This window comes from Pezoporus occidentalis, unplaced genomic scaffold (genome assembly GCF_034315485.1).
Source record: "Pezoporus occidentalis ecotype Australia unplaced genomic scaffold, CSIRO_AGI_Poc_V1 ctg158, whole genome shotgun sequence".
NCBI lineage: Eukaryota > Metazoa > Chordata > Aves > Psittaciformes > Psittacidae > Pezoporus > Pezoporus occidentalis.
This window is the reverse complement of record NW_026913404.1, coordinates 465,298-489,334: the sequence shown is the minus strand read 5'-3', so window position 1 is coordinate 489,334 and position 24,037 is coordinate 465,298. Positions and strand designations below refer to the sequence as shown.

Genomic DNA, 24,037 nt, shown 5'->3' with positions numbered 1-24,037 from the left:
ACGATACAATATTTAGCCAAATTAGACATAAACACAATGAAAGCTAGATTGCTGCAAAGTGGGGTTGGGGAAATCTTTGCTGAAAGACTGGAAAAAACCTGTGATTATTCTTGTACCAACCTGTCTTATTTTTAGCAGACTTAATTCAGTGATGCTTGTTACAGATTAAACATTCCAGTAACAGGTACCACTTACTTAGATGAAATCAGTGCAACATGAGATGTTCCATTTCAGATTTCATTCTTCTAAGTAATAGTATTTATCTATATCAAAGCAAGAAATGAGATGATACAAAATATTCCAGTTGGTCTTGTGAAGCTTCACTGTCATAGAGAGATATTATGCAACTTGTTTACCATAGGAAGAGATGTTTACTGCAGATGTTCTGTGGAGTTCATCAAGCAGTGAAACCACTTGACTGGAAGGAAGTGGCAAAGAACAAGGCTGTCAAGTTGTATGTTGAAAGCTCTAAGGGCAGATTTTTCTTTTTCTGATAGTAGTTCACTGAAGTGAGATTTCCTACTGCAGAACTGGTTTTCTGTTCATGTTCCTCTATATAGGTAGTCCAAATTATCAGGCTAGATTATGGTATGAGGGATCAAGTTTATTCTAAGTAGTTAATTGAGCATTTTCAGGATGAAAACGTCTAACAACAAATTCTCAGACTGTAATGAACTTGGTATAAACCACATCTTAATGCTGATGGTCCTGTGACACACAGCATCTTAGATGTGATGCTTCACCATCCCTTTGATAGTTATAATGATTCCTATCAAAGTGTTCTTGTGTGAGCAGTGTGCGTATATTCTGTGATTTGATTATTTTTAATGTGATAGATTAAAGGGAAGGGAAACTCCCTCTTTCGTTTTCCTTTCTATATGTGATGTTATTTAACTCCTAGAAAGAAAATTCCTTCTGTGGTCCACACAGATGCCTTTTTCACTGCTTGTTTCCTCTTGATTAAGAACAAAGTGGTGATGCAGCACAGGAATGTTTGCAGAGAGGCAGGCTTCTTTTTTTTTTTTTCTTTCCTTTTTGGTTTCTTTTTTTAGTAAGTCACACACTACTATATGCAAAGTACACCAGTGGTATTACAACCATATGCCCATGGCTGGGAAAATACTAACATTGCTTCAACGCTGTTAGTGATTGCTACAAAAATTGTGTACCACCTATAGCAGGTAAAAGCTCCAATCCCTTTCATATGGGAATGCTTTTATTTTCTTCTCGTATTGGGAAATTCAGGAACCTTTACTGATTAATGCTTCATGTAGTGGGATTTAGCCTTAAAATGCAGTAGTGATAGATACAATGAAAAGAGGACCCTGGGATCAGTGTCGTGGACGGAAAAAATATTTGAAGTGGCTTCTTGTTGTTCTGTACATTTAATTCTTACACACTGAAGTATCTGAAAATTTAACTTCGCTATCAGGTCAGAGCCTTCTGTAATCTCTTGTAAGAATGAAGGAGAAGAGTAGTCAACTTCAAGTTTCTGAAATTCTCTCATTGCATGTTATGTTGTTAAACCTGCAATGGATACCTGCATTTAAGTGAACTATGTACAGCTAATGTTGCCTTTTTTTTTTTTTTTCCCCTTTTTTTTTCTCCCCTTCCCTGTAGATTACCAAAGTGGCCTTGGAATACCACAACTGCAATAAAAGCCAGGCAGCTGAGCCAGATCTTCAGCGCTTAGGAGACACTGATTCACCAGCTTTTGATTCCTCTGTACCAGATGCACATACGAAATTATCAGAAACATTTTCGATAACCAAGTCGCCATGCTGTAACACAGTGGTGCTTCCACAGTGGCATTCAATATCTAGAACTCACAATGTCTGTGAGCTTTGCATTAACCAGACACTTGGTGTCAAACCAAATAAAGTCCATGTGCCACACTGTAACTTTTTTGAGATAGAAGCAGCTTTGGACTCTTTCTACCTCCAGGAACATACCTTTTTTCAAGTTATATCAAATACCATAGAATGCAGCAATTTCTTAAGTTTCTATAGTCCCTTTAGCTATTACACTGCATGTTGCAGGACAGTAAACAGGCATTTTTTAAGCTTCATTAGTTCTGAGAAAACCATCTTTCAGACCCCCAAAGTAACATTTTCTTCCCATGGGAAGAAAGATGACACCCAACATTCTATTCCTCACATTGAGGATAGGAATTGTTTTATTCCTGACCTTCATAGTAGTGGCACTAACTTTACTGGTCTGAGCTGCAGGACCAACAAAACCTTGAATCTCTATCTACTGGATTCAAATCTTTTTTGGATATATGCAGAGAGACTAGGAGCATCGAGATCTACTCATGTTAAGGAATTTGCTGCCATTGTTGACCTGAAAGAAGAAGTGCACTATGTCTTGGATCAAAATCAGTCACTTGTCGGATCTACCCTGGGTATGGTATCCACTATACAAATGCTTGAAATGAGAAAATTAAGTTTGCAAGTAAGCTTATCAATGGAAAACTTAATGCCGTTTTGAAAAGTAAGACTACAGTCAACATTGTGAATCGTAATTTGTTCTGTTCTGTGTATTAGTTAATCAAGCACTAGACTTGTGTTCTAGAGGATATGAGAACTAAGTTTCATATACCAAAAGTCTATGAAGTTTAAAGTGAAACACAAAATGTGTAATTCTTGACTGGCTGAAGCACTGTAAGAATTGGTAAAATCTAAACTAATTTGCTTGTGGGGAAAAAAATTACTAAGTATCTAACAAACTTGGTATTGCAGAAGACATTCTATATTAATGGTGGTGTTGATGTTTGCTCACCCATTCTGTGTACTAAAATATCACAGACAAGTCTCCACTTGTAAGCAGAGACTAACCCTTCCTCTTGTCCTCTGAAACCAACTTAGAAATTGTTTTAAATTTATTTAGCAAAGTATGTGTGTTTTCAAAGTAGATCTCTGTAATGGTTTTGGCCAAACATCTCAATACTCATTTCCTGCTTCAATCAGAGGAAAAAAAAAACCTAACAACCAAACCCAAAACAAAACTAAAAAAATAACAAACCCAATGCAGTTCTGATTTATTTGCAAGTTATTGACTCAGGCACAACATGCCTAATGACGTGCATTTATGTATCATGATAACGTGCAAAACTGAGTCCACCTGTGGAAAATGCAGGAATTTTTCATGTTAGCAGTGTAAGCAAACATGGAAGTAAGTTCAGTGAATATAGCATTAAAATAAATTGTTCAAAATTGCATATCAGTAGAATTCTTACAGCATTAATTATGTTTTGCCATAAATCTGGAAGTACAAAAGTATGCACAACAGACTTGTTGGTCTTATGGATCCCATCCAGCCGTGTATCCTGCCTCCATTATAGCCCCCTAAAAAAAATCATTCTGGAAAACCAAACGAAAACCCCAGTGACCATAAAAGGATGCTTGGGGAAAATTAAGATCAGAGTGAGGACACATTTCTTTCCCTTTTCTGCTCCCAGTACTTTCTGTCTCAAACTTTTGTCAGGTCACAGGATTTCCTGAGCATGATGAGGGTTTCTCTACTGCGTAATTCTCAGTATATTTCTATTCTAGGTCACCTGAACTTGTGGAAAACTTCTGCTTCTACATAATCTTTTCAAGGAGTCGCTATGATTTTATGTTTGGGGTTTGTGTGGGTGGGTTTTATTTCCTTAAGCCTCTTTAACTTTTGATATTGCAAAATTACAAACAAGGTTTGTATTTAATGCCTTTAACAGAATTTAGTTTTTACAGATGGTTTCTAAAAATTCAGGACTACGTCTTTTCATTACCCTTCTCCTTTCAGTTAGTGCTTACTCATGCATAGATACTCCAAATCAGGAGCTCTAGAAAGAAAAAAAACAACACAACTGTTTTGGTCTGATGTGAGAATTTAATGAAATGCTGTGTAATTGTAAGATTAAATGTACCGCTGTTTGCATTTCAGAGGTAAACTTGATGTTCTGGCATTTTGTATGTATGTTAAGGTGCCAGTTTTACTTTGGCCTAGGTTTTGGATTGGAAATACCAGCACAAAATGTTTTATCTGATGAAATAATTACTCTTAGCATGTTTGATATTATATTTTTGTCTTGATCATTGAATACTCTTACAATGCACAGAATAACATTTCTCTATCTAAATTGAAAAGAAGGATACAGTCGCTATCTTGCAGCAATTTAGAGAACGTGGTCCAGTCTCAGAGTAGGTGAAGGTAGTTGAGGGCTTTGGAGCTAGCTTTACATTTTTACCACTGGCCAGCTACTTGTTAAATACCTTAAAACTAAGAAGAAAGCTAAATGAAGAGGATGGTGGTCACTGGTGAACAAAAGGTGGCTGGTCATATTAGCATGGGAATAGCGCAGCATTTAAATGTCAGAAGAAAAAGAAAAGTACAGGGAAAGTAATTAAAAACGAAAGAATAAATGCAAATAAATGTGGAATTAAGTTGTCAGGATAAGGGCCTGAAAGTGAAAAATGGTGAGAGGATACTGTTTATGAGTTAGCAGATACGTGGTTAGGAGCATAGACAATTATTATTATAGTACACTGAATAAAAGTAGAAGCAAGATTAGAGAGTAGTGTGGCAAGTGAAAAGACTGTAATGAGCAAAACAAAACCAGTAAAATCTTACCTTGTTTTCACATCAGTGTTGGTTACTCGACAGTTGATACCAAACTGTCAAAAATTACTTACATGAAACCAGGTTTGAATTTGTATTTTCTCTGCAAGTTCTTCTGAATCCAAAGTAAAAACTGCCAGAATCACACATTTTTGAAACTGAAATAACTTTGTTATGTATCAATCTAATTTCAGAGAACTTCATAAAAAATTTCAGTATTCTCTATAGTCCCTTGAAAAGGCATCTTGTTGATGACCCTTCAGTCCGTCTTCATGACCAGCGTGTAATCACTGAAGTGACTACTAATACCTTCCATCAGACAGTGTTTTTGAGTGAAAAGGTAACACCTCATTGCTGACCAGGTTTCTTGCAAATTGTTGCTCAGACTTTTGAAGAGTGGGTCTCATTCTTCTTTGATATTGATGTGATGAAATATGTCATTTTGTAACAATTCAGAAAGTACCTTTTCTTTAAAAAAGGCAGTTTGGTATAGTGTGATCTTAACTAAATCTGAAAAAGATCATTTTACGGTGTTAATCCAAAAGTCAGTGCAACTGATTCCATGATAGGTTTCAACAAGGTTTGTTGGGTTTTGGGGGGCTGCTTGGGCTTTTTGAGGGGAGAGGAGGGGGTGTGGGGGTTTTCTTCCCATATGTTTGAAATATAGATTATTATTATTATTTAATTTATTTAAAAAAAAAAAGGCGTCTGCCTTGCTTTTCCCTTTCTCGCGCTGTAATAAGAACACACCTAAATACTTAGGGTTTAAAGTAATAGTGAAGAATATTCTGATTTCTGTGTTTTACACCTCAAAGGAGATAAATGCACCACAACTTGTTTTCTATATGTTACAGTCTTTTGTAAAAGTTAAAAGTTATTGCAAAGTAGACATAGTTAAAAAAAAAAAAAGTAAAAGAAAAAAGAAAAAAAATCCAAAATATTTTAAATCTAAGCTATTATTTGAAAGCTGTGACACAAAACTGTCACAGGTGAAGGCTTTCCAATTGCATGCTGTGAAATTGCTTTAGATCTCACTCTGAACTGTGATTAGATTACTTTGATTTCTTAAAGATGTGGTAGTAAGGATCAATATCTATTATTTGTCAGGTCTGCAATGAATGTATGCATCTCAAGTAATTGTTTCCAGTAGCCCTTACTCCTGATGTCCAGATACCATCTCCCTGCCCTCGCCATGAAGTATACAGTCACTGTTGGATACATAGAAGTTTAAGACTCTGAGAGAATATTGGGAAGTGTAGTAAACTTTGGTGCACTTCCACTTAAAGGGAATGATGCTAAACTAAATCATCTAATCCTCTTCATTTTGTCTTTTTCCTATGGAAATAGAATTCACCAAGTTTTTGTGTATTAACGTGGTAGACAGAGGCGTCAGTAAGTATCTTACAATAAAGTTTATTAACATTAAGGTACAGTTTCCTTTCACATATGAAGGGTTCCAAGTTTCAGATGTTGTGAAGACTAGTGCTCCTTTACTGTGGATTAACTACAACAGATAATAAAATTCGTCTCCATTTCATTTTTCAGAATGTCTTGCTGCTGTATTATGCACAGTGGTGTGGATTCTGTGCTTCTCTTAATCACATCTTTATTCAACTTGCTCGGCTTCTGCCTCCAGAAAATTTCATTGTGGCAAGGTAAAAAAGATTCTATTTTCAACTCTCTGGAATAATACAAGTTCATTGAGGTCATCAGCCTAGAAAATAATTACTTTTCTTACTATAATCTTGCAGTAGTAGATGTGAATGTCATCTGCTTCATTTCTCTTTGAATGCATTATTTTGTTTCCCTCTGTATAGATTTGGTGGTTTTCAGTCTCACTGTAGTAGTTATCCAGTTTAATGAAGAAGAATTTTTAAACAGCTTTTAGCAATTTTTAAACCTTAAAGCTTCCTGATTTCAGGAAGTGAATCAATAAAACAACAGCAGAAAATAATTTTTACTCCTCTATCTGGTAATTTGTAGCAGATAATAATATCCTATAGTATTGTATTTGAGAAGTTGTTTGAACCAGGAAAAATACATATTGTTGGGTGTTAATCCTGATGGGCAGCTAAGCACCCCACAGCTACTCACTCACTTCCCTCCTCCACCCTCAGTGGGATGTGTGAAGAGGAATGTAAGAATAAAACCAGTAAAATCTGGAGGTCGTGAGACAACAAAACAGATTTGTTTAGGATTGAAGGATAAGTGGAAGGAGAGAGAAGAAAGCAAAACAGGTGATGTAACAGCAATTACTCAGCACTTCCTGTGGGTAGAGCAATGTCCAGACAGTTCCCAAGTAGAAGATGGGTAAATCCCATAAAACTCCCTCTTTTCCTTTTTACTGCTGAGCATGTTACATAGTAAGGAATAGCTCTTTGGTTTGTTCAGGTCATCTGCCTGGTTGGGTCCCCAACCCCCAGATTATCTACTGTAGAGTAGAAACTGGTAGAGTTTCTACAGAGGAGGTAGAGTAAGAAACAGGGAAGACAACTAACTGTCATCACAAACCTAAAATGTGGCACCATACAAGCTACTAGGAAGAAAATTAACTCTATCCCAGCCAAATCCAGTTTATAGACATATACATATATCTATATATGCATCTGTATAATATGTATTATTATATATATTAAAATACATTTTTGTGTAAGTTAAACATGTTTTTGTTTGGCATTCACAAGGCTTTTAATGTTTCAGTGCAACCCAAACATTCTTGTTCATGTATTTGATAATACATCAATAGTTACAACATTTGCTCTGACTGCATCCTTGTTTCATTCTGACTGAACTTACTCCAGAAGGCAGAGTGAGATGTATAAGAAAAAAATGTGATTAAAAATCTGGAGTTATCATTTGTTTCTAATTGCAGCTTTATTCCCACAGGTGTAGTGCTGTTCTCAAATCTGTACCCTTTCTCTTTTTTCACATTGAAGTTCTCTCATTTGTTGGGTTATTTTTATTGCAGTATTACTTATGTGTATCATCTATGATTTTTCTATAATAATATTGTTGTAATTAATAAGAATTTTATTTGTAATCTAACAAATGCAGAGAAGAACATAACAAGTAATTGAACAAGTGTGCCCTTCACAAAATCTTTTGTTCCTTTAGAAAGAAATGATGCCTTTAAGAATATGCTTGTCCTTGGAAGGACCAGTTTACTCCCAGAACTACTCAAGGGGAAAATATTCATAAAGCTGGGCTTGAGGAACAGCGAATAGATAAAACTTCAGTTTCATGTTCAAACTATTAGGCAGGTCTGTCTGTTTTAGAAAAGGAAGGTGGGTACACAGTAAAGATGTGATGAGTGATGTGCAATTTAATTGCTGAGTGAGAGCAGTTGGAATACTGTACACTTTTTTTTCTAGAAAAAAAACCACCACAGATACTTGTTAAACTGAGATTCATCCTCTTGAATAGCAGCAATTACTTCTGCTGACTCAAATGCACAATTTGACATTTAGACTTACTTTCACAGATTTGCATTTCCTTCTTGCCAACGCCTAAAATGACGTTTTACAAGAAAATACGGATTGTTCATCTGCCAGTTCTCTTAATTAATGTGTATTTTCTTAACAGAATTGATACCACTCGAAATGACCTTCCATGGGAATTTATGACAGACCATCTCCCAGCCATTTTATTTTTTCCTTATGGGAGGTAATGTAACTCTTCTTCCCTTTGGGTTTCTAACTTTCATTTTACTAAGTTGTAATAATTACCTGGTTACATGTTTTAATAGAGAAAAAAGCCAAACAAATTCATTTCTATATATGCATTCTTACTTTATGCGTATTCTAATTTAAAAAACAAAAAAACCCACCAAACTAACAGACATAGATAGCTGATGGTATGCAGATAGTGAATGTTCTTGCCAAATGTCATAATCTGATTGTTTGTAAGTCTTATCTTTATGGACAGCACCATTCTTAATCTTCTTCCTCAGTTAATTTTCTGTATTATTTGGTTGTATTTCCTGTTATTATTTTGGCATGATTCAAATAAATTAGTGAGTGACTACAGGAGGCAGGAAAAGGAGAAATGATATAGATGATGGTGCAACATAGCTCTAGTGCTACTTGTATATTATTGCTTCTAATTGGCTAAACTAAGAGACATCTCAAATAATATTATAATGGATTCTTGCAGTAAAATGCAAGGCTTTGCTTTTTTAATGAACAGAAAAAAAAAAAGCACAGATGAAGAGTAAGTAATCCAGGTCAAGCTTGGTCTTGTTTAAGAGAACAAAAACAATCCTGACATGACAGAGGGGAGGAGGTAGATTGTTATGTGGGTTTTGGTTGTTTTTTTTTTTGTGTCTTGTTTAGTTTTTTTAAGACAAATTTTTTACTTTAAAAAGTAGAGAATCTGAGTACTAAAGGAGGGCTTATGCAAACTTATGTAAGAACTTCCAGTGTAAACTAACACTATGGTTATTGAAATATCTTTTTTTCATTCCTAAAACAACACATACTACTTCACTATTTCACTTAGGCATTGATACATTTTTTCAAAGTTCTAAATTTTTTTTTTTGTTGAAATAGCAGAGATACTTTAATTGTCATTAGTGTTCTACTGACTGTATTTAGCAGTAATTTAAAAAATAACACAGCATTGCCTTTACGGATGCTATATAATTACATGTGTATATTGTTTGTGTATATTGCCAAAATGTTCTAGTTTTCATTCAGATTCAGTAACAAGCACTGGATTTTTTTCATAGGAGAAAAGTATCAGCAGATTTGTTGGTATTCTGTAAGTCTTACATTGTTTCTCCCAGACAGAAAACAAATTAAGCTTCAGTAGTAGTTTAAACACCTACAGAGGAAAATATGCAAAGGACATTAAAAGAAGGGGTACATGCTGTTGAAGCAAAATTATACACAGGAAGCGAGACCTTGAAGAAGGAGCCAAGAAATAGAGGGCAGGGAAGTGTAGTTTCAAAGAGACAGCTAGGATTGAGAGTAAATTCTGGGATGATGAAAGAAAGCTGAGGTGGAGGAAAGGAACTGATTCATGAATGGGTGAACTAAAAATAAGCAGAACAAAGGAGGGTGGGGTAGAGAGGCACAAAGGGTGAGTCAGGGAAAAAAAGAACTCTGAAAGGATATAAAAGGGCTGGAGAGTACATTTAGGACTGGCATATGAGCTGGAATGGTGTATGAGGGTCCTGAATCCTACTCTTCCTCTGCAGCAGGGAAAAATTCTGAAATGCAGCATCAAACCTTTGTGTTGTGTCTAATCTGTACCAGTACGCACAGTGCAGGTGCATGCAACCTCAGATAGGCTAGGAACAAGAAAGAAACCTTGGGTGCAAGAGAGCAAAGAGCTTTTGAAAGTGGTCAATTTATTGTTTCAGTTGTGGTTCTGGTGTTACATGTGTGCCCTGTGCAGTAGACTTGATTGACCTTGGGTTTGTTTTTTCTCTTTAAAAAGATTAATAGTCTTACACAATTAAGTTTTTATAGCAAGGAAATAAAAACAAGCACTATAATAAAAGTTCTTTGCATTGTAAAATAAAAATGTTGATTTCCACCCTTATCCCTCAAGAACTCTTATCATCAGCAAATGGTAATTCAGATTATTGGTACTGCGAAGTGTTACCTACCACAAAATCTTTAAACCTGTGCCTTAAGTTTTTCAATTCTAAATCAGTGTTTTAATTCAGTACAGAAATAGTTTCATTTCTATCATCCCAAGTTCCAACTCATCATTTCCCCTGCAGTAAGCCTTGCACATCAGACTCCCTCTGCCACATTCCTCCAGCTCAGTTCCAGTCCTTCTGTGTTCCCTAGGTCAGTTGAGCAGCAACTCAGCTGGGAGAGTCTGCATTACTACAAAGTCTGGTATTCCCTTTTTCTTTTCATAGATGCTCATTTTGCCCTGGTCTGTGTTATAAAGGAGCTCTAGACTGTCTCTGGTGTGACAGACTTTATAGTTTTAGTAAGATTGTTTTTGTAATGTTCCAGTTGGTTTCATCAAGGTACCTCACCTCTAGTCATTGTTTTCTGTCCTGCATTTCCTTTCTGGTGTGTTTTATAATTAGTTGCATCTAATCAAGAAAATTAGGTTTTTATAGTATCTGCAGTATCAGTAGCAGTACTAGAGTAGTCATTATATTAATTTTGGATATAATGGGGCCTCATATTAAGGCTCTCTGTGCAGCTCCTTATGAGACAATTTTTGCAAACCAACTGTTCTCAGTTACTTTCCACCCCATGCTGTTAATATTTTGGTTTGCTTTTTGCTCTAAATAGCCTTTTACCTTTTCTGATACATACTGTGGTTTTGATTAGTAAGAATGGATGATGATGTAGTAAAATATTACCATTGTATAATGAGTCAGTTTTGCCATAGTGTAGACTATTTTTCACCTAAATCATGTTATGGTTCATTAAACTTGGATGGGAGCTGATTGTTAGCTCAGAAACTGCTCATGCTAATTATAAGACTAACTCGGTTCTTCACTAGAAGTCTGCAGGGGAGGAAAAATCATGTTGCTTGTGCTTCCAGAAATAACTTAATTTTGATGAGCAGGAGCTTCATCTGGCTGAAGTTTTTTTAATTACTGATAAAGTACAGTATCTGTCCACTACCTGAAACACATTAAGTAGATTTCAGTAAATGTCATTGGCATATGTTTATATCCCATATGCTAATGAGTTGGATATCACAGAAAGCATTTTTGAGGCAGCTGTAATTGGTAACTGAGTAACTCATGTTCCAGATGCAGAGTGTGAGCATTCAGAAATGTAATGTCACATGCGGGGGGACATGTCAGTGTCAGTGACATTGACAGGGGGATTGAGTGCGCCCTCAGCAAGTTTGCCAATGACACCAAGCTGTGTGGTTGGGTTGATAAGCTGGAGGGAAGGAATGCCATCCAGAGGGACCTTGACACGCTTGTGAGGTGGGCTGATGCCAACCTCATGAAGTTTAACCATGACAAGTGCAAGGTCCTACACCTGGGTCAGAGCAATCCCAGGCACAGCTACAGGCTGGGCAGAGAAGAGATTCAGAGCAGCCCTGTGGAGAAAGACTTGGGGGTGCTGGTTGATGACAAACTGAACATGAGCCGGCTTCAGTGTGTGCTCACAGCCCAGAAAGCCAACTGTATCCTGGGCTGCATCAAAAGAAGCGTGACCAGCAGGTTGAAGGAGGTGATCCTGCCCCTCTACCCTGCTCTCATGAGACCTCACTTGGAGTATTGTGTGCAGTTCTGGTGTCCTCAACATAAAAAGGACATGGAACTGCTGGAACAAGTCCAGAGGAGGCCACGAGGACGATCAGGGGGCTGGAGCACCTCCCATATGAAGACAGGCTGAGAAAGTTGGGGCTGTTCAGCCTGGAGAAGGCTGCATGGAGACCTCATAGCAGCCTTCCAGTATCTGAAGGGGGCCTATAGGGATGCTGGGGAGGGACTCTTCATTAGAAACCGCACTGACAGGACAAGGGGTAACGGGTTGAAACTTAAAACAGGGGAAGTTTAGATTGGATATAAGGAGGAAATTCTTTAAGGTGGTGAGGCATTGGAATGGGTTGCCCAGGGAGGTTGTGAATGCTCCATCCCTGGCAGTGTTCAAGGCCAGGCTGGATGAAGCCTTGGGTGACATGGTTTAGTGTGAGGTGTCCCTGCCCATGGCGGGGGGGTGGAACTGTATGATCTTAAGGTCCTTTCCACCCCTAAGTATTCTGATTCCGTAAGTGCTGTCCATGGTGTGTGTTGTACATGAGCAGCAGGGGTAGGTAGGCTTTGAGGCTTTAGGCATTATACTTGAATCTGGCTTTCTTGCTTTGCAGTAGTTTTTGTTTATGTTTATCCTTTCTCCATTTGTGTAATTTACCCATGTCTGGATGCATGCTATATACAGTTCATCTGGGTATGAATCTGGCCATCAAAGGAAAGTAAACCAAGCTTTTCTTTTTTTTGATGGCTTCCTAATGAAAGAGAATAAACTTTTGTGAAGACTAAAGACCATACAAAATGATAGACTGTTAGCTAGCTTCCCAGGTAAAATAAGGTGCTCTGTACTCCAAGAGCCAGCAGGCAGCATTTAGGCTAAACTGGAACATGCTGAGTGAAAAGTTGAAGATGTAACTGTTACAGAAAAAGAAGGTTAGGAGTTAACCTCCCATCTAATCCTCAGAGGACGGTTTAGCCTCCTAGGTTTTGTGATAGAAGTAGACACATGGTCCAAAAAAAGGGTAGTAACTTCAACATTTGACACGGCTGGAGGTTGTGGGTGTCTTTTGGTGGTTAGTAGTCTTAAGGAAGAAATTTGGTACTTGCTGGTCTTGAAGCAGCTTGTCAGGTTAAGAGTAACAGTTTGTGCTGTTGTAGAAACAATAGGCCTGCCTCTTCATATTCACAGCCATATAATGAGCTTCAGAAAGGAAAAAAAAAACAACAAAACCCAACCCACACTTATATGGCATGTTTCCTTCATCACATCAGAGGCATAAAGACAGGAGGAACAAGTAAAAAGATTTGGGTTTTTGACAGCAAGAGGACCTTGCTGCTTACTAAAGTGACTGCTTACTCTTTAAAAGCAAACTGTATTTTTCTGCTCCTTGCAATATCCTTCTGCTCTTGGAACACAGTAAACTACTTCTTCCAGGATAGCATATATAGGACATATAATAGGCTCAAAATAATAATTTCCCAGATAGCTTTATACATGTGAATACTGATGCAGTGCAGAGAAGCTTACAGCACCCAGGCTGGAGTACAGGTAAAAGGGTTAATGGAAAGAAAGTACAGTGTGCTTTATCTTTATTACATGAGTTCAGGTTTCTCATAGCTTCTAGATTGGCCATTCTTGATGGAAAAAAACAGAAGATGCTTAGATAATCTTATCATTGCTTGCCTATCTGAATGTTTTCATGTTGTGTCTTTCTAGGAAGGAACAAAGTGTGAAGTTCCCTGAAGACTTTTCAGTTAACCTTCCTAATCTTCTTAAATTTATTTTACATCACTCAAGTTCTTCTTCGTCAGAGCCCTGTACCAAAGAATGCCTACATAAAGAAACAGTTCTACAGCAAGGACATATCTCCCACTTACAGAAAGAAATTGAGAAGTTAAGATCAGAAATCACTGCCCTTCATCAGGCCCATGACCAGCTTGAAGCACAGCTGTCTGAAGCTAGGAGAGAGGAACATAGACTACAGCAGCAAAAATACACACTGGAAAAACAGCACAAGACTCTGCAGCTCCACAGTGAGCAGTTGCAGGCCACATATAACCAGAAGAATCAGGAATTACTAGCAATGGCTGAAAAGCTTCAAGAATTAGCTGATGCATCAGAAAACCTCCTTAAAGAGAATACTTTACTGAGAATCCTGGTAGCATCAAGGGAAGGAAAGCTACAGAGCCAAGACAAAATTAAAGAACCCCTTCAGTCAGAGCAGACACTTTCTGAAGGTAATTCTGAAGTTTCAATAGCTACTGCCACATTAGAGGAAAAAAGGATTGATAATATTGATACCACAGAAACAGAACACAGTAGTGGAAACAGGACAGAATGATTACTTACACAAAGTCAAATGATGCAGTATTGGGTAGGTATTTATGCAAATTTTATTGAAATTCATTGTAAATAAAGACTTCTTCCCCCACATGATCTAGAAAAAGAAATCAAATGGAATATTTTTGTATACTTGAACAACTTAATAGATACCCACATCTAAAGAGAAGAGGAGAATGGAAAACACTTTCTGCACTTTACTATTGCACTAACTTACAAATTTTGCCATTTAAATTGAAGATTGTGATTTTTAGGGCAGCAGTGTGAAGCACTTCTGACTCGGAACCAGTTAATTTTTCACTGGCTTTCTCTTACAGTTGCTAGAAGAGAGATTAGTCCTTTGATTTTTACTTTTCCATGATTTCTGAAGTTTGCCCTTTACACTGCATTTCCTTTACTGAATTAAAATTGAGATACTTCATCCATGTTATCAGTGAACTTGAATGGACAAAAGTAATTGCTACAACTGTTCTAGAACTTCAGCACTTTGTATCACTTTTGTATACCAGTTATTTGACTGTCTTGAAACCTGCAACAGCCACGTGTAAACTGTTCTCTACTGAAAACTAAGGAGTCTTACAAATCAAGAAGAAAAGGATTAATTCAGTAAGAGGTCTAGAATATGACAGTTTAAGCATTTCAGTCTGGCTATACATGCAAGTCTCATGAGACTAGTATCTTCCAGAAGAGCATGTGGCAAGGTAAAAAGCTGTACCCCATATCATACTCAGAAGGCAACAGCAGGAGCTTTCTTTTACTTGACAGCATTAACTTTGCTTCAAATTATACCCTTCAGTTAATTTTTACTGCTACATTTGCCTTTTTAAGTCAACATCTTACTGCAGAAGAAAGGGACAAGACTTTTTGGCTAGGGTGCTACTGTCTTGCAATACAGAGTTCTCAAGCAAGCTTGCAGGCTTGTGTTACTCCATAGGTACAGGTACAAGAAGCCAGTCTAACAATGTCTATATAGCTGAAGAACTTGAACTTCATTATTTGTAACATCTCAGGGAACAGAGTTACAGGATTTTTCTTTACTAGGCAATTAAGTGTTTAAAAGTTTCAATAGGCAAAGGAAGCTATGTATAAAGTCACAGAAAACAGGTCAGTGGCCTCAAAGCAAGTGTGCCTACCCTAAGAGTTTTAGAATACTTAAGCTGCCAGTGGTGGCTCAGTGTTGTTCTTTCTCCTCCCCTTTCCCGTCTCCTCCTGCTAACACTTTGAGGTCCAGGACAATCTCTTTAAGACATCTTGTTAGAGTTCCTATAGCTTAACTATAGCACAAAGCAGGATCTGGAAGGGGTGTTCTTGTTTGTAAAGACTTTGCCATTGCCAACTAAGAACTCTACAAACTGAACAGCCGATCTCCCTTGCCCATACCAGCATTTGTTTTTATAGGAAAGCCTGAAACTTAACTCTCTTGATTTAAATGTACTACTACAAGATATCTACAAGATATGTTAACTGGATTATATAGTTAACTGTTTGTAGACTAAAATGCCTTTTTACAACAGGCTGTTAACATATACTGTAACTGCGAAGTACACAAACAGGAGTTCTAGGAAAATTTCATACTAGTTGCACTTAAGTAACCACTTCTGCAGTTTCAGCATGCAGACCTACAGAAGAGAAAAGCCTGCTCTACTGCCATTTCAAACTCCTGGAAACCTTCTGGACCGGCCCCAAGGGTTCAGTATCCATCATCAGTTCCTAGGCTGGTGTCCATCAAAATGGCAGTTTCCTTGCAGTAGCTAGATGGTTAGAAGACTCAGTTCTAGCAGCCAAAAGCTTAACCTACCTAGCTGCAACTAAACAAAGTCATTCTCATAGCTCCTGTGTTTCCCCCCTCAACATGTTACTGAAGGATTATACCTATTCTCAAAAAAGGTACTCTGCATCAGTTCACTAAACTGTTAAGAGGAGTTCTGACTTTATAGCTGTGCACTCAAATTAATAGCAGAAGCAAGCTTTAACTGCAGATTTGGTTTTGAAGGTCTGGAATCCCAGCTACAGTTGTGGTTCAGCAGTCCCCGTGTTATGTACAGTTGCATCATGTATTTCCATATGCTGTGGAACACAAAGCAAAAAGCTTCTGGCAGCTTACTTACAGTTCACAGTTGTAAAGTAGTTCACATTACAGTAGTAGCTCCGTCAAAATAGGCTCAGCTAAACATTCAAGTAACAAAGTAACAAAACATTAGTAGTCTCTTTACACCAATATATCCCTGTGTCCATTGCCAGCAATGGACATTATGCCAGGTGGGTCAGCTCCTGTCACAGAGGAATCGGGATACACAGTTGATGCAAAGTGCAACTTCTCAGTGCATGCAGTTGCTAACAAAGCTGATGTAATCCTCATCAGGGTATTTTGTGATGAGTAGCATGCATGTGACCAGGTTCTTCACAGGAGAGATTCTTCTGCCAGTTACACACATCATAAGCATAGTTCATACACGTTGCTCCAAGTTAGCTATGTACTTCTGTGCCATTTGGAGTTAGCTTAGTTTTCCTCTCTACGCAAGGTCCTTTAGCAGAGTACTGCACCAGAAGGAAGGGCTCTTTGGTTTCTCCTTCTCCCACAATGCTTTCCTCATCTTCAGACTGGCTGATCCTCTGCAGACGCAGGTAACACCAGCAGCCCAGTATCAAGGCACCAAGAGCTGCAATAGCAATCAAAATAACAATAACAGTCACCACTCCAGTGGTGGGGCTATGATCCGTAATAGACATGGCGAATATTTCGGACTGCACAACTTTTTTAAGGAGATTCCTTCTGTCCCCACTACCAGGCCTGCTGCATCTTCAAACTCCTGCAGTGGAAAAAATAGGCACTTCATGAAGCTGTGCATTTTTACCATATTCAGCAACATTATATTCATGGTTGGTATCCTTCACAATGGCACATGACCCTCTTGCTGTTGGTGCTTTGAGCTTCTCACTCTCCTACAGTTCTTAGTCATTTTAAGCTATTTTTTTCAAACTTCCTTTGAAGATGGAGGTTTCTACATCAAACTAAAGCAAATAAAAAATAAACTTATTTCAGCCTTTGATGTGCTTGTCAAGCCTGCTAAGAGGTAACAATTTTTAGTGGGAGGCAGAAGATGACACAAGACACACAAAACAGACTGCATGGAAGTTACACAGTTTAGTATAGTGACATTGAAGACTATTTAATACAAATACTCAATCATGGGTGAGCTCTCAAATCCATGAGAAGATCACAATTCAACTACCTTTAGTTTTCCTAAAGGAATCCTACAGAAACAGTACATTTGAGAGTCTGAATTCTGAGCCTTTTAAAAATTTAATTTACAAGCATCCATATACTAACAGTTCCAGGTTTGGTAAGCTAATTGCAAAGGTAGCTACAGTAAGTCTGTCTGTAATACTGCTCTGTTTAGAAGGGTTGACTACATGGTAATTAACTGGTTGTTCATTGAGCTGATAAAAACAGATGTTGCTTTATATGCATTTTTTGTTAAGAAGCTGGTAGAGCTAGATTTATTGGGGAATACAAAAACACAAAGGGAAGATCATTATTTTAAGCTTCTGTTGCTCTAAGTTGGAGCAACTTGTGGGCTTTCAGACCACAAGAGCAAGGGACAGTATCAAGACTGCAGCAGAAACTGGAAGAGAGGCAGCAGGCAGGAAAACAAGGAGGAACTCCATAGCTTCTTTAGTCTGCTGCAGTTTTGGCAGAAAAAAAAAAAAGCATAGGGAATGTCTTCTGCCACTTCCAAATTCACAACACTAAGGAGACACATGAACCTTGCCTTAAATCTCAGAGCTACTGTTTAAAGAGTCAGTAGCTTTACATTCTTCTACTTCAACTGGGACATAAGAAAAAAGTCATTCATTACCTTCTCTTTCCTCATGGAAGACTTCAGACCAGAGCCAGTCCTAACCAGGAATATATCTTACCTCTGTACTCCTTCAGGAATCAGTAGGGCTCTACAGTACAATTTCAGGTACTGCAGATGTAGTCCCTAATAGTTCTAAGGTCACCTCCAAGTGCTGTACAGTGTCTGCGCTTCACTTGATGCATAGTCACTGACTGGCAATAGAATAACCAGAGTGTCTTCTATCTGCTGAAAATGCTAGTCTGTCAAGGGTCACATACCTTTCCAGGAAAGGCTCTTCCTCACCATCGTTTGTTCTAGTCTCTCAGCTACAACACCAGCATCTTCATACAAAGCCCAAAAAGAAGTCAGTCTAACTGACTAGTTAGAACTGTTAGGTTATTGCAAGTGTTACCCATTGCACTAAAAACCTCACCAGACATGAAAGAGTCAAAGGCAATTGCAGTGCAGTATCTTTACCAACAAAACTCAAGCTAGAAACTAAGTTTATACCCTTACATCTTGTGGAGTGACAGACCAATGCACATAGGCATTTCAAGGACACATCCACTAAAGAAAAGCTGAGCATGAGTATCATTAGGGTCTAGTGGCACATAACTTGCACACACTGACTCCGTTTCTAGTCATGTCAGCTAGAGCAACCAATAACCTGTAGCATACCTGATACAGGCAACCAAGTCCTACAGACCAAATTTTACCCATGTAAGATAAACAAAACTAACCACCCCACACACCCTCACAGCTATGTGCCTACTGTAGCCAGAAAGTTACATGATTTGCCATTATCTTCTTGGATCTGCAACGCTTATTCAACACAGGGTGATCAGCTGAGGGTGATTAAGAATGATTTTCATGCAATTCATTTTCCTCAGGACATGTCTGAACTGCGGTATTGTTTGATCTAGCATAAATACCATCAGTATAAAAGATGGTTTAACTTGCTTCTGCTACAGGCACTCCACATCCACATTAAGCCCTCTTTTGCAGCTTGCCTAATTGCCAGCAGCAGTGACAACCTACTAGCACTATTTCTCTACAGCAGTTTGTTGCAGCACTTAACCTTACATTAAACAGTTACTGTAACCTAGCAAATAGTTTTTAATACTGGAAACTAGCATTGCAGAAGCTACCCCACTGCCAGACTTCAAGTGAGTAGACAGCATCAACTATATAAAATATGAAACTTTGCATACCACTGTCTTCTGTATCAGCAAGATCTTTTGGCAAGCAGAGTTGAGACCTCAGCATAATAGCTACATCAACACAGGCTTTTGCAAGCAGTCTTGAGAAACAAGTTTGAAAGCAAGAACTTTTTTGCTAGGTGTGGGTAACCAAGGACCTACATCTGTCTGGACTGCAGGAAAATACATTTCTCCCTCCCCTTTCTAATAGCCACAGATTACAGTGGTCTCAGTTTGACCTGGAAAATACAAGCAGGTCTGTAAGTTACTATTTGAGGGAGAAATGGGGCTTTTTTAAGGTGCAGATTTTGGTCTTGAGACAAGGCTTTCTCTTCTTATATTATACACTGGGCTCTTGCCACTCTCATTTCTTTTTGAATCCTAAGGAGCACAGCTGGACCAGGAAGTCCACTGGGTGGGAAAGTGCTTTTTCTGAACAAAGCATGCATAGGAGCAGTGCAGGGGAGTTACGAGATGCAGGCACTTACTGCTGTCCTTGTATAAAGAAGTGTTTCCATTTACTCTTCTTGGACACTTGTGCTTAACACCATAATTACTGCTTAGTAAGTCTGCTACTGCTTGCTTGAAGTTGTGAGGCAGCTTAAGCCCTCCTTCCACCTTTCTGAAATCCTGATGTTAAACTGTATGAAGACCAGACCCATGTCTCCATCAGTCTTATTTCTTAGCAGGCACAGGGAAGAACCTTGCAGTGCAACATGCACTCAATGAGCAGGTGACTTCAGTCATCAGCAACTCCCACACAGCCAATGCTTCTAGCATATAGGAAGTTCCATAGCAGATGCCAGTCAGGAGCTTAAGTAGAGAGTTTCAAGATGCAGAGCTGGCCAGGAAGAACCTGCTTATTGCTCTGGGTATGATAGCTTTGTTTCTTCATCCTCTGCTCTATCAACTCAATTCAGTGATGGCAGCTCCTTCAAGAATAGTTTCACATGAATCCTTTACAAAAGGACAGATTTAACAATTGACAGATCATCTTTCCTTGTAGAACTCTTGCTCCTAACTTCATACACAATTGAAGGATATTACCAGACTCATGCTTCCGGTCTAATGAGTCATTTGTATTTGTATCATCAACTAGAAGAGCTCTTTAAGGCAACCGATATGTTGACAGTGGTAGAAATAAACAGAACAAAAGTTCCAAGACCTGTCCTTGAGGCAGGATGTTAGCTATGAATTCTCACTCTCTTTATACCAGGAAGTTAATTCTAGCTGGGTTAAGCTCTCCTACTGATATGTTAAGGTAGGAAGTGTTTGAGATTGAGAACTAGGACCTCCAGGATGCATGAGATTTTATTTACTCTTACTAAAGTTTCCAGTCCAAGTTTGAGTGCAACACAGCAACTTAGATTCCTCTTACAGATCTGTCTTGGCCAAATCTATATGTTTGTACATTAAAATAATCTGAATGCTTTTTTGTTTAATAATTCAAAGGATCTGCTTTAGTTTGACCTCTAGGACAGAAAAAAAGAAACTTCCTGTGGATGTAGTGCCCAGTAAATTCCCTTCCTGTAGGCACAGAAGCAAGTGAGAAGATAACCAGGCTGCATCAAGAAGCCCTTTCTAACTTCCATATGGAAAGGTCCTTACATCTTTGTACCATAGTCCATGCTAAGAGATGTAGGAGGAAAAAAAGTCTACATATCTTTGAAAAGGTTATTCAATGGATGTTTACCTTCCAGGAAGAGGACAACTAGATAAAATTGAAGGTCACTTTTGCAAAGCACTTCAACTCCACTTCTCAATGAGATAGTGTGTACAAGTCATTCCTTCTTGCAGGCATATCCCCTTCTTCCCACTCAAGGAGCCTGGAGCTAGCACTCTATATTCATTCACTGACTATATGAAGTCAGGTATTGAGCGTATGTACAGATTTACAATTGCACAAACAAGTAGTCTATAATGCATTATAGTAACTGGGATGGTAGCACTGTTAGCTAGTTAGCTTTGGGTAGTTTTGTTTCAAACACCTGCAGTGTTCTGACACTGAAAGGTGGTGGTATTGCTAGGCCATGAGCAATTTCTCTAGCTTTAGGTCATGGTACACCTAGAGCTAAAGCTCTCCTGCAGCCTTAATTCTATCCTTAGCACAGTATATTTGCATGTTGCAACTTTACTAGTAAGAACTATCAGAGAGGCCTTTGGTTTCTGTGTTGTTTTCTAGATGCAGAACTCGCTACATTTTCCATCAGCAAGTGATTGAAACCAGGAGTAAGGTGTCTTCAGAGCCCACCTGATGGGATAAATACTGCACTCTGCAAATCCCCTTAAATTGATATAAAGGGGATTATAGCTAGTTTTCAGACTCACTTTCCCCTGAAAGCATACCCGAACTAAAAAAGCCCCTGAGCATACCAGGAGCAGCATTGCCTTCATTTATCACTTTTACTGTAAGACATTAAAAGCTGTGAATACCTATCTTCAAACATTGCTAACACTATCCATGTATACTTAGTGGTGTTCCTAGTGCTATAGCCCTTCCCACCACACTTACTATCAAGGCAAGCATCTAAGCATATTTACTCATTAGCGAGATTAGTCAGATTCCCTTGTGGGAACTGCAAATAGCCATCACAGTCCTTACAGCAATCAAGCTGTGAAAACAGCTATAAATTTTTCCATAAATAACTGCTTCTTTTCCTTTTTTACCCAACACTAACTTCTACTCAAACTTCATTTGTTAAGTTTCATTATCCAATTGAAAAGCTGTAAGTAAAGGACAAACAGAAAGGCAATTTACATTGCAGATGACTGCTAGGGGACAAATTCAGTGCAAGGCTGGCATTAGCGTCTAAACCAAGTTTTTCATGATTATAGGCATTTGCTGCTAAGCTTACCATTGTTAATGCCTGCAGGCATGTTTCTGAAAAGAAACACTGCTAATGTAGGAGCCAGAGCTATAAGAAGAGGCTTCAAGAGCAAATACTAATATAGATCACCCCACCACCCAACCATAGACACTCGGGCCTTTGCAATACTGAGGTGCTTGGGCTACACCACTTAAAAACAAGTGAGATCACTGTTATTTTTAATTAACTCCAGTTAATACCACCTCTTTCTGATAAAACCAAGTGAACCTCCCCAAACTGGGGTTTGACTGAGGCTATCTTAAAAGCACACAGATGTTTAGTAAAAGCTTTCAGTGCAAACTTTTTCCCAACCCTTATTATACCTGTTTCCAGAAATAAAAAGAGCAGGGAAGGCGGCTAAAAAAGGCTCTCTTGTGCCTAATTAGTTATGAACAGTCTTTCAGCAACTAGATACCTAACAGTATTGACAGGAACAGCAGTTAGTTTCCACAGAAGATGTAGGAATACCTTACACTTAATCAAGAATGACTTCTAAAACTTCACATCAATCTAAGCCACGCGGAAGTTAATATTTTACAGAAGACAGCAAGATGAAGAGAGAGGACAGCAGCAGTATGAGAATTTTCCCAGATGCAGTAACAATTTCAAGAGCAAGCATAGCAAGTGAAATAGGTTGCTGTACCTGCCCATCAGGCAAGCCAGCCAATTTATGCAGAACAGGTTTCTAGTGTTAAGACTATGTTTGGTTCAGAAGCAGTTGCATGGTTGGCAAAGACTCTAGATTTGTACCCATCAGTGTCACATCCACATGGAGCTCTTAACAAGAGGTATAGCCTGACAAGATAACAGGGTCACTTCTGACATTTAGTTATCAGAATTAACATGATGTTTACATGCTGTGGCACAGCTTATTTCTTGATGTATTAGGAAAATTGCTGAGATAGCAACATTAAGTTTGCAGATATGAAAGCCATTTTCTATTTACACACTCAAGTCGTTCTCAAATGTGTGGTTTGGGTTTTTTTTTTAATGGCATTGTCTTAGCAGCAAGATAGCACTGATATGTTTCTAATATACAAGCAGTTTTTATACTTGGCTCAAATCTTCAGACTGCAAGTACCTTAAGAGTCTATCACATACCTGTACTGAGTAGCTCAAGAGCTCAGGCTAGGAATCCTCTACTTGGAGTTTCAGAATCACCTTATTAGAAATGTGAAGGTCACACTGGTTTTGGATCTTGTCTGGCAAGTCTCCTCCTCGCTCCTCCCCTGTAGAGAGGGATGACATTGGTCTCTAGAAGCTCCACATCTCAAGTCCCGTTTGCTCCTGGCTTTCCAGAGTTACATAATGACATCCAACCATTAGCTTCTGGTACGGGCAGCCTGGGAAACAAGACTCCTTCACATGCCTGCTAATTAAGGCAACAGTCTTACAAGGTGCCCCGAGTTCTTTAGGTGCATTCAAAAGCAACATCTACTGCCTGCACCTGCATTCACGTCAGGAAAAGGAAGAGCACGAGACACCACGGAACACTGCAGATGCTCAGAGGAAGGAACTAGACGCGCTTCGCACAACTCACGCTACCGTGAGCTCCCAGGGCTGTCAACACAACGGCCAGTTCAGACTTGTTCCGCAGCACGTACCCAACTTCTCGCACTAAGCTTTACGGCGGGGACGAGCCTCGGGCCGAGAGGAGCCCGACCGGCGGTGAGCACAGCCCCGGACGGCCGCTGACGAGCCGGGAGTCATCGCCCCGTGACTGCGGCGCGGCAGCTCGGGGTGGGAAAAGGGGCCCGAACGCCGAGGGGGTCGCTCAGGAGGATGCGGCATGGCAACAACCCGGGCCCAAGCGAGGCCTGCGGGAGCCCAGCGCGGCTCGGGAGCGAGGCGGAGCCGGAGCCGAGCCCGCCGCCGGCGGGGAACAGACCCCTCCCTTGGGCCGCCGCAGACACAAAAAGCGGAGCCCGCTGCGGCGGCGCCCGGGAAAGGGCGGCTGCGGCCCAAAGTGGGGCTGACACGGGCGATTCCTCCGCTGCTCC

General features: G+C 39.2%; 2 protein-coding genes across 6 annotated transcripts in view; one reads left to right on the top strand and one right to left on the bottom strand.

Moving 5' to 3' along the window:
- TXNDC11 (thioredoxin domain containing 11) overlaps positions 1-14,695 on the top strand; it is a 33,878-nt gene extending 19,183 nt beyond the window's left edge. For 4 of the 5 annotated variants that reach the window (XM_062611840.1, XM_062611841.1, XM_062611842.1 and 1 more), the window contains 5 exons: positions 1,621-2,404; positions 4,797-4,942; positions 6,148-6,257; positions 8,185-8,265; positions 13,506-14,695. In XM_062611840.1, the coding sequence (XP_062467824.1) occupies positions 1,621-2,404; positions 4,797-4,942; positions 6,148-6,257; positions 8,185-8,265; positions 13,506-14,130 (1,746 nt within the window). In that variant the 3' untranslated portion in view covers positions 14,131-14,695. Of the gene's footprint in view, positions 1-1,620; positions 2,405-4,796; positions 4,943-6,147; positions 6,258-8,184; positions 8,266-9,328; positions 11,376-13,505 lie in introns of those variants that run through there. The other variant, XM_062611845.1, reaches the window with a different exon arrangement.
- Positions 14,696-16,035: 1,340 nt separating this feature from the next.
- SNN (stannin) lies at positions 16,036-23,760 on the bottom strand. Its single transcript, XM_062611815.1, has 2 exons — positions 23,139-23,760; positions 16,036-16,939 (listed from the first exon to the last, which is right to left on the bottom strand). Exon 2 carries the CDS (start codon positions 16,857-16,859, stop codon positions 16,596-16,598), a length of 264 nt encoding a protein of 87 aa, XP_062467799.1. The 5' UTR covers positions 16,860-16,939; positions 23,139-23,760; the 3' UTR covers positions 16,036-16,595.
- Positions 23,761-24,037: the final 277 nt, after the last annotated feature.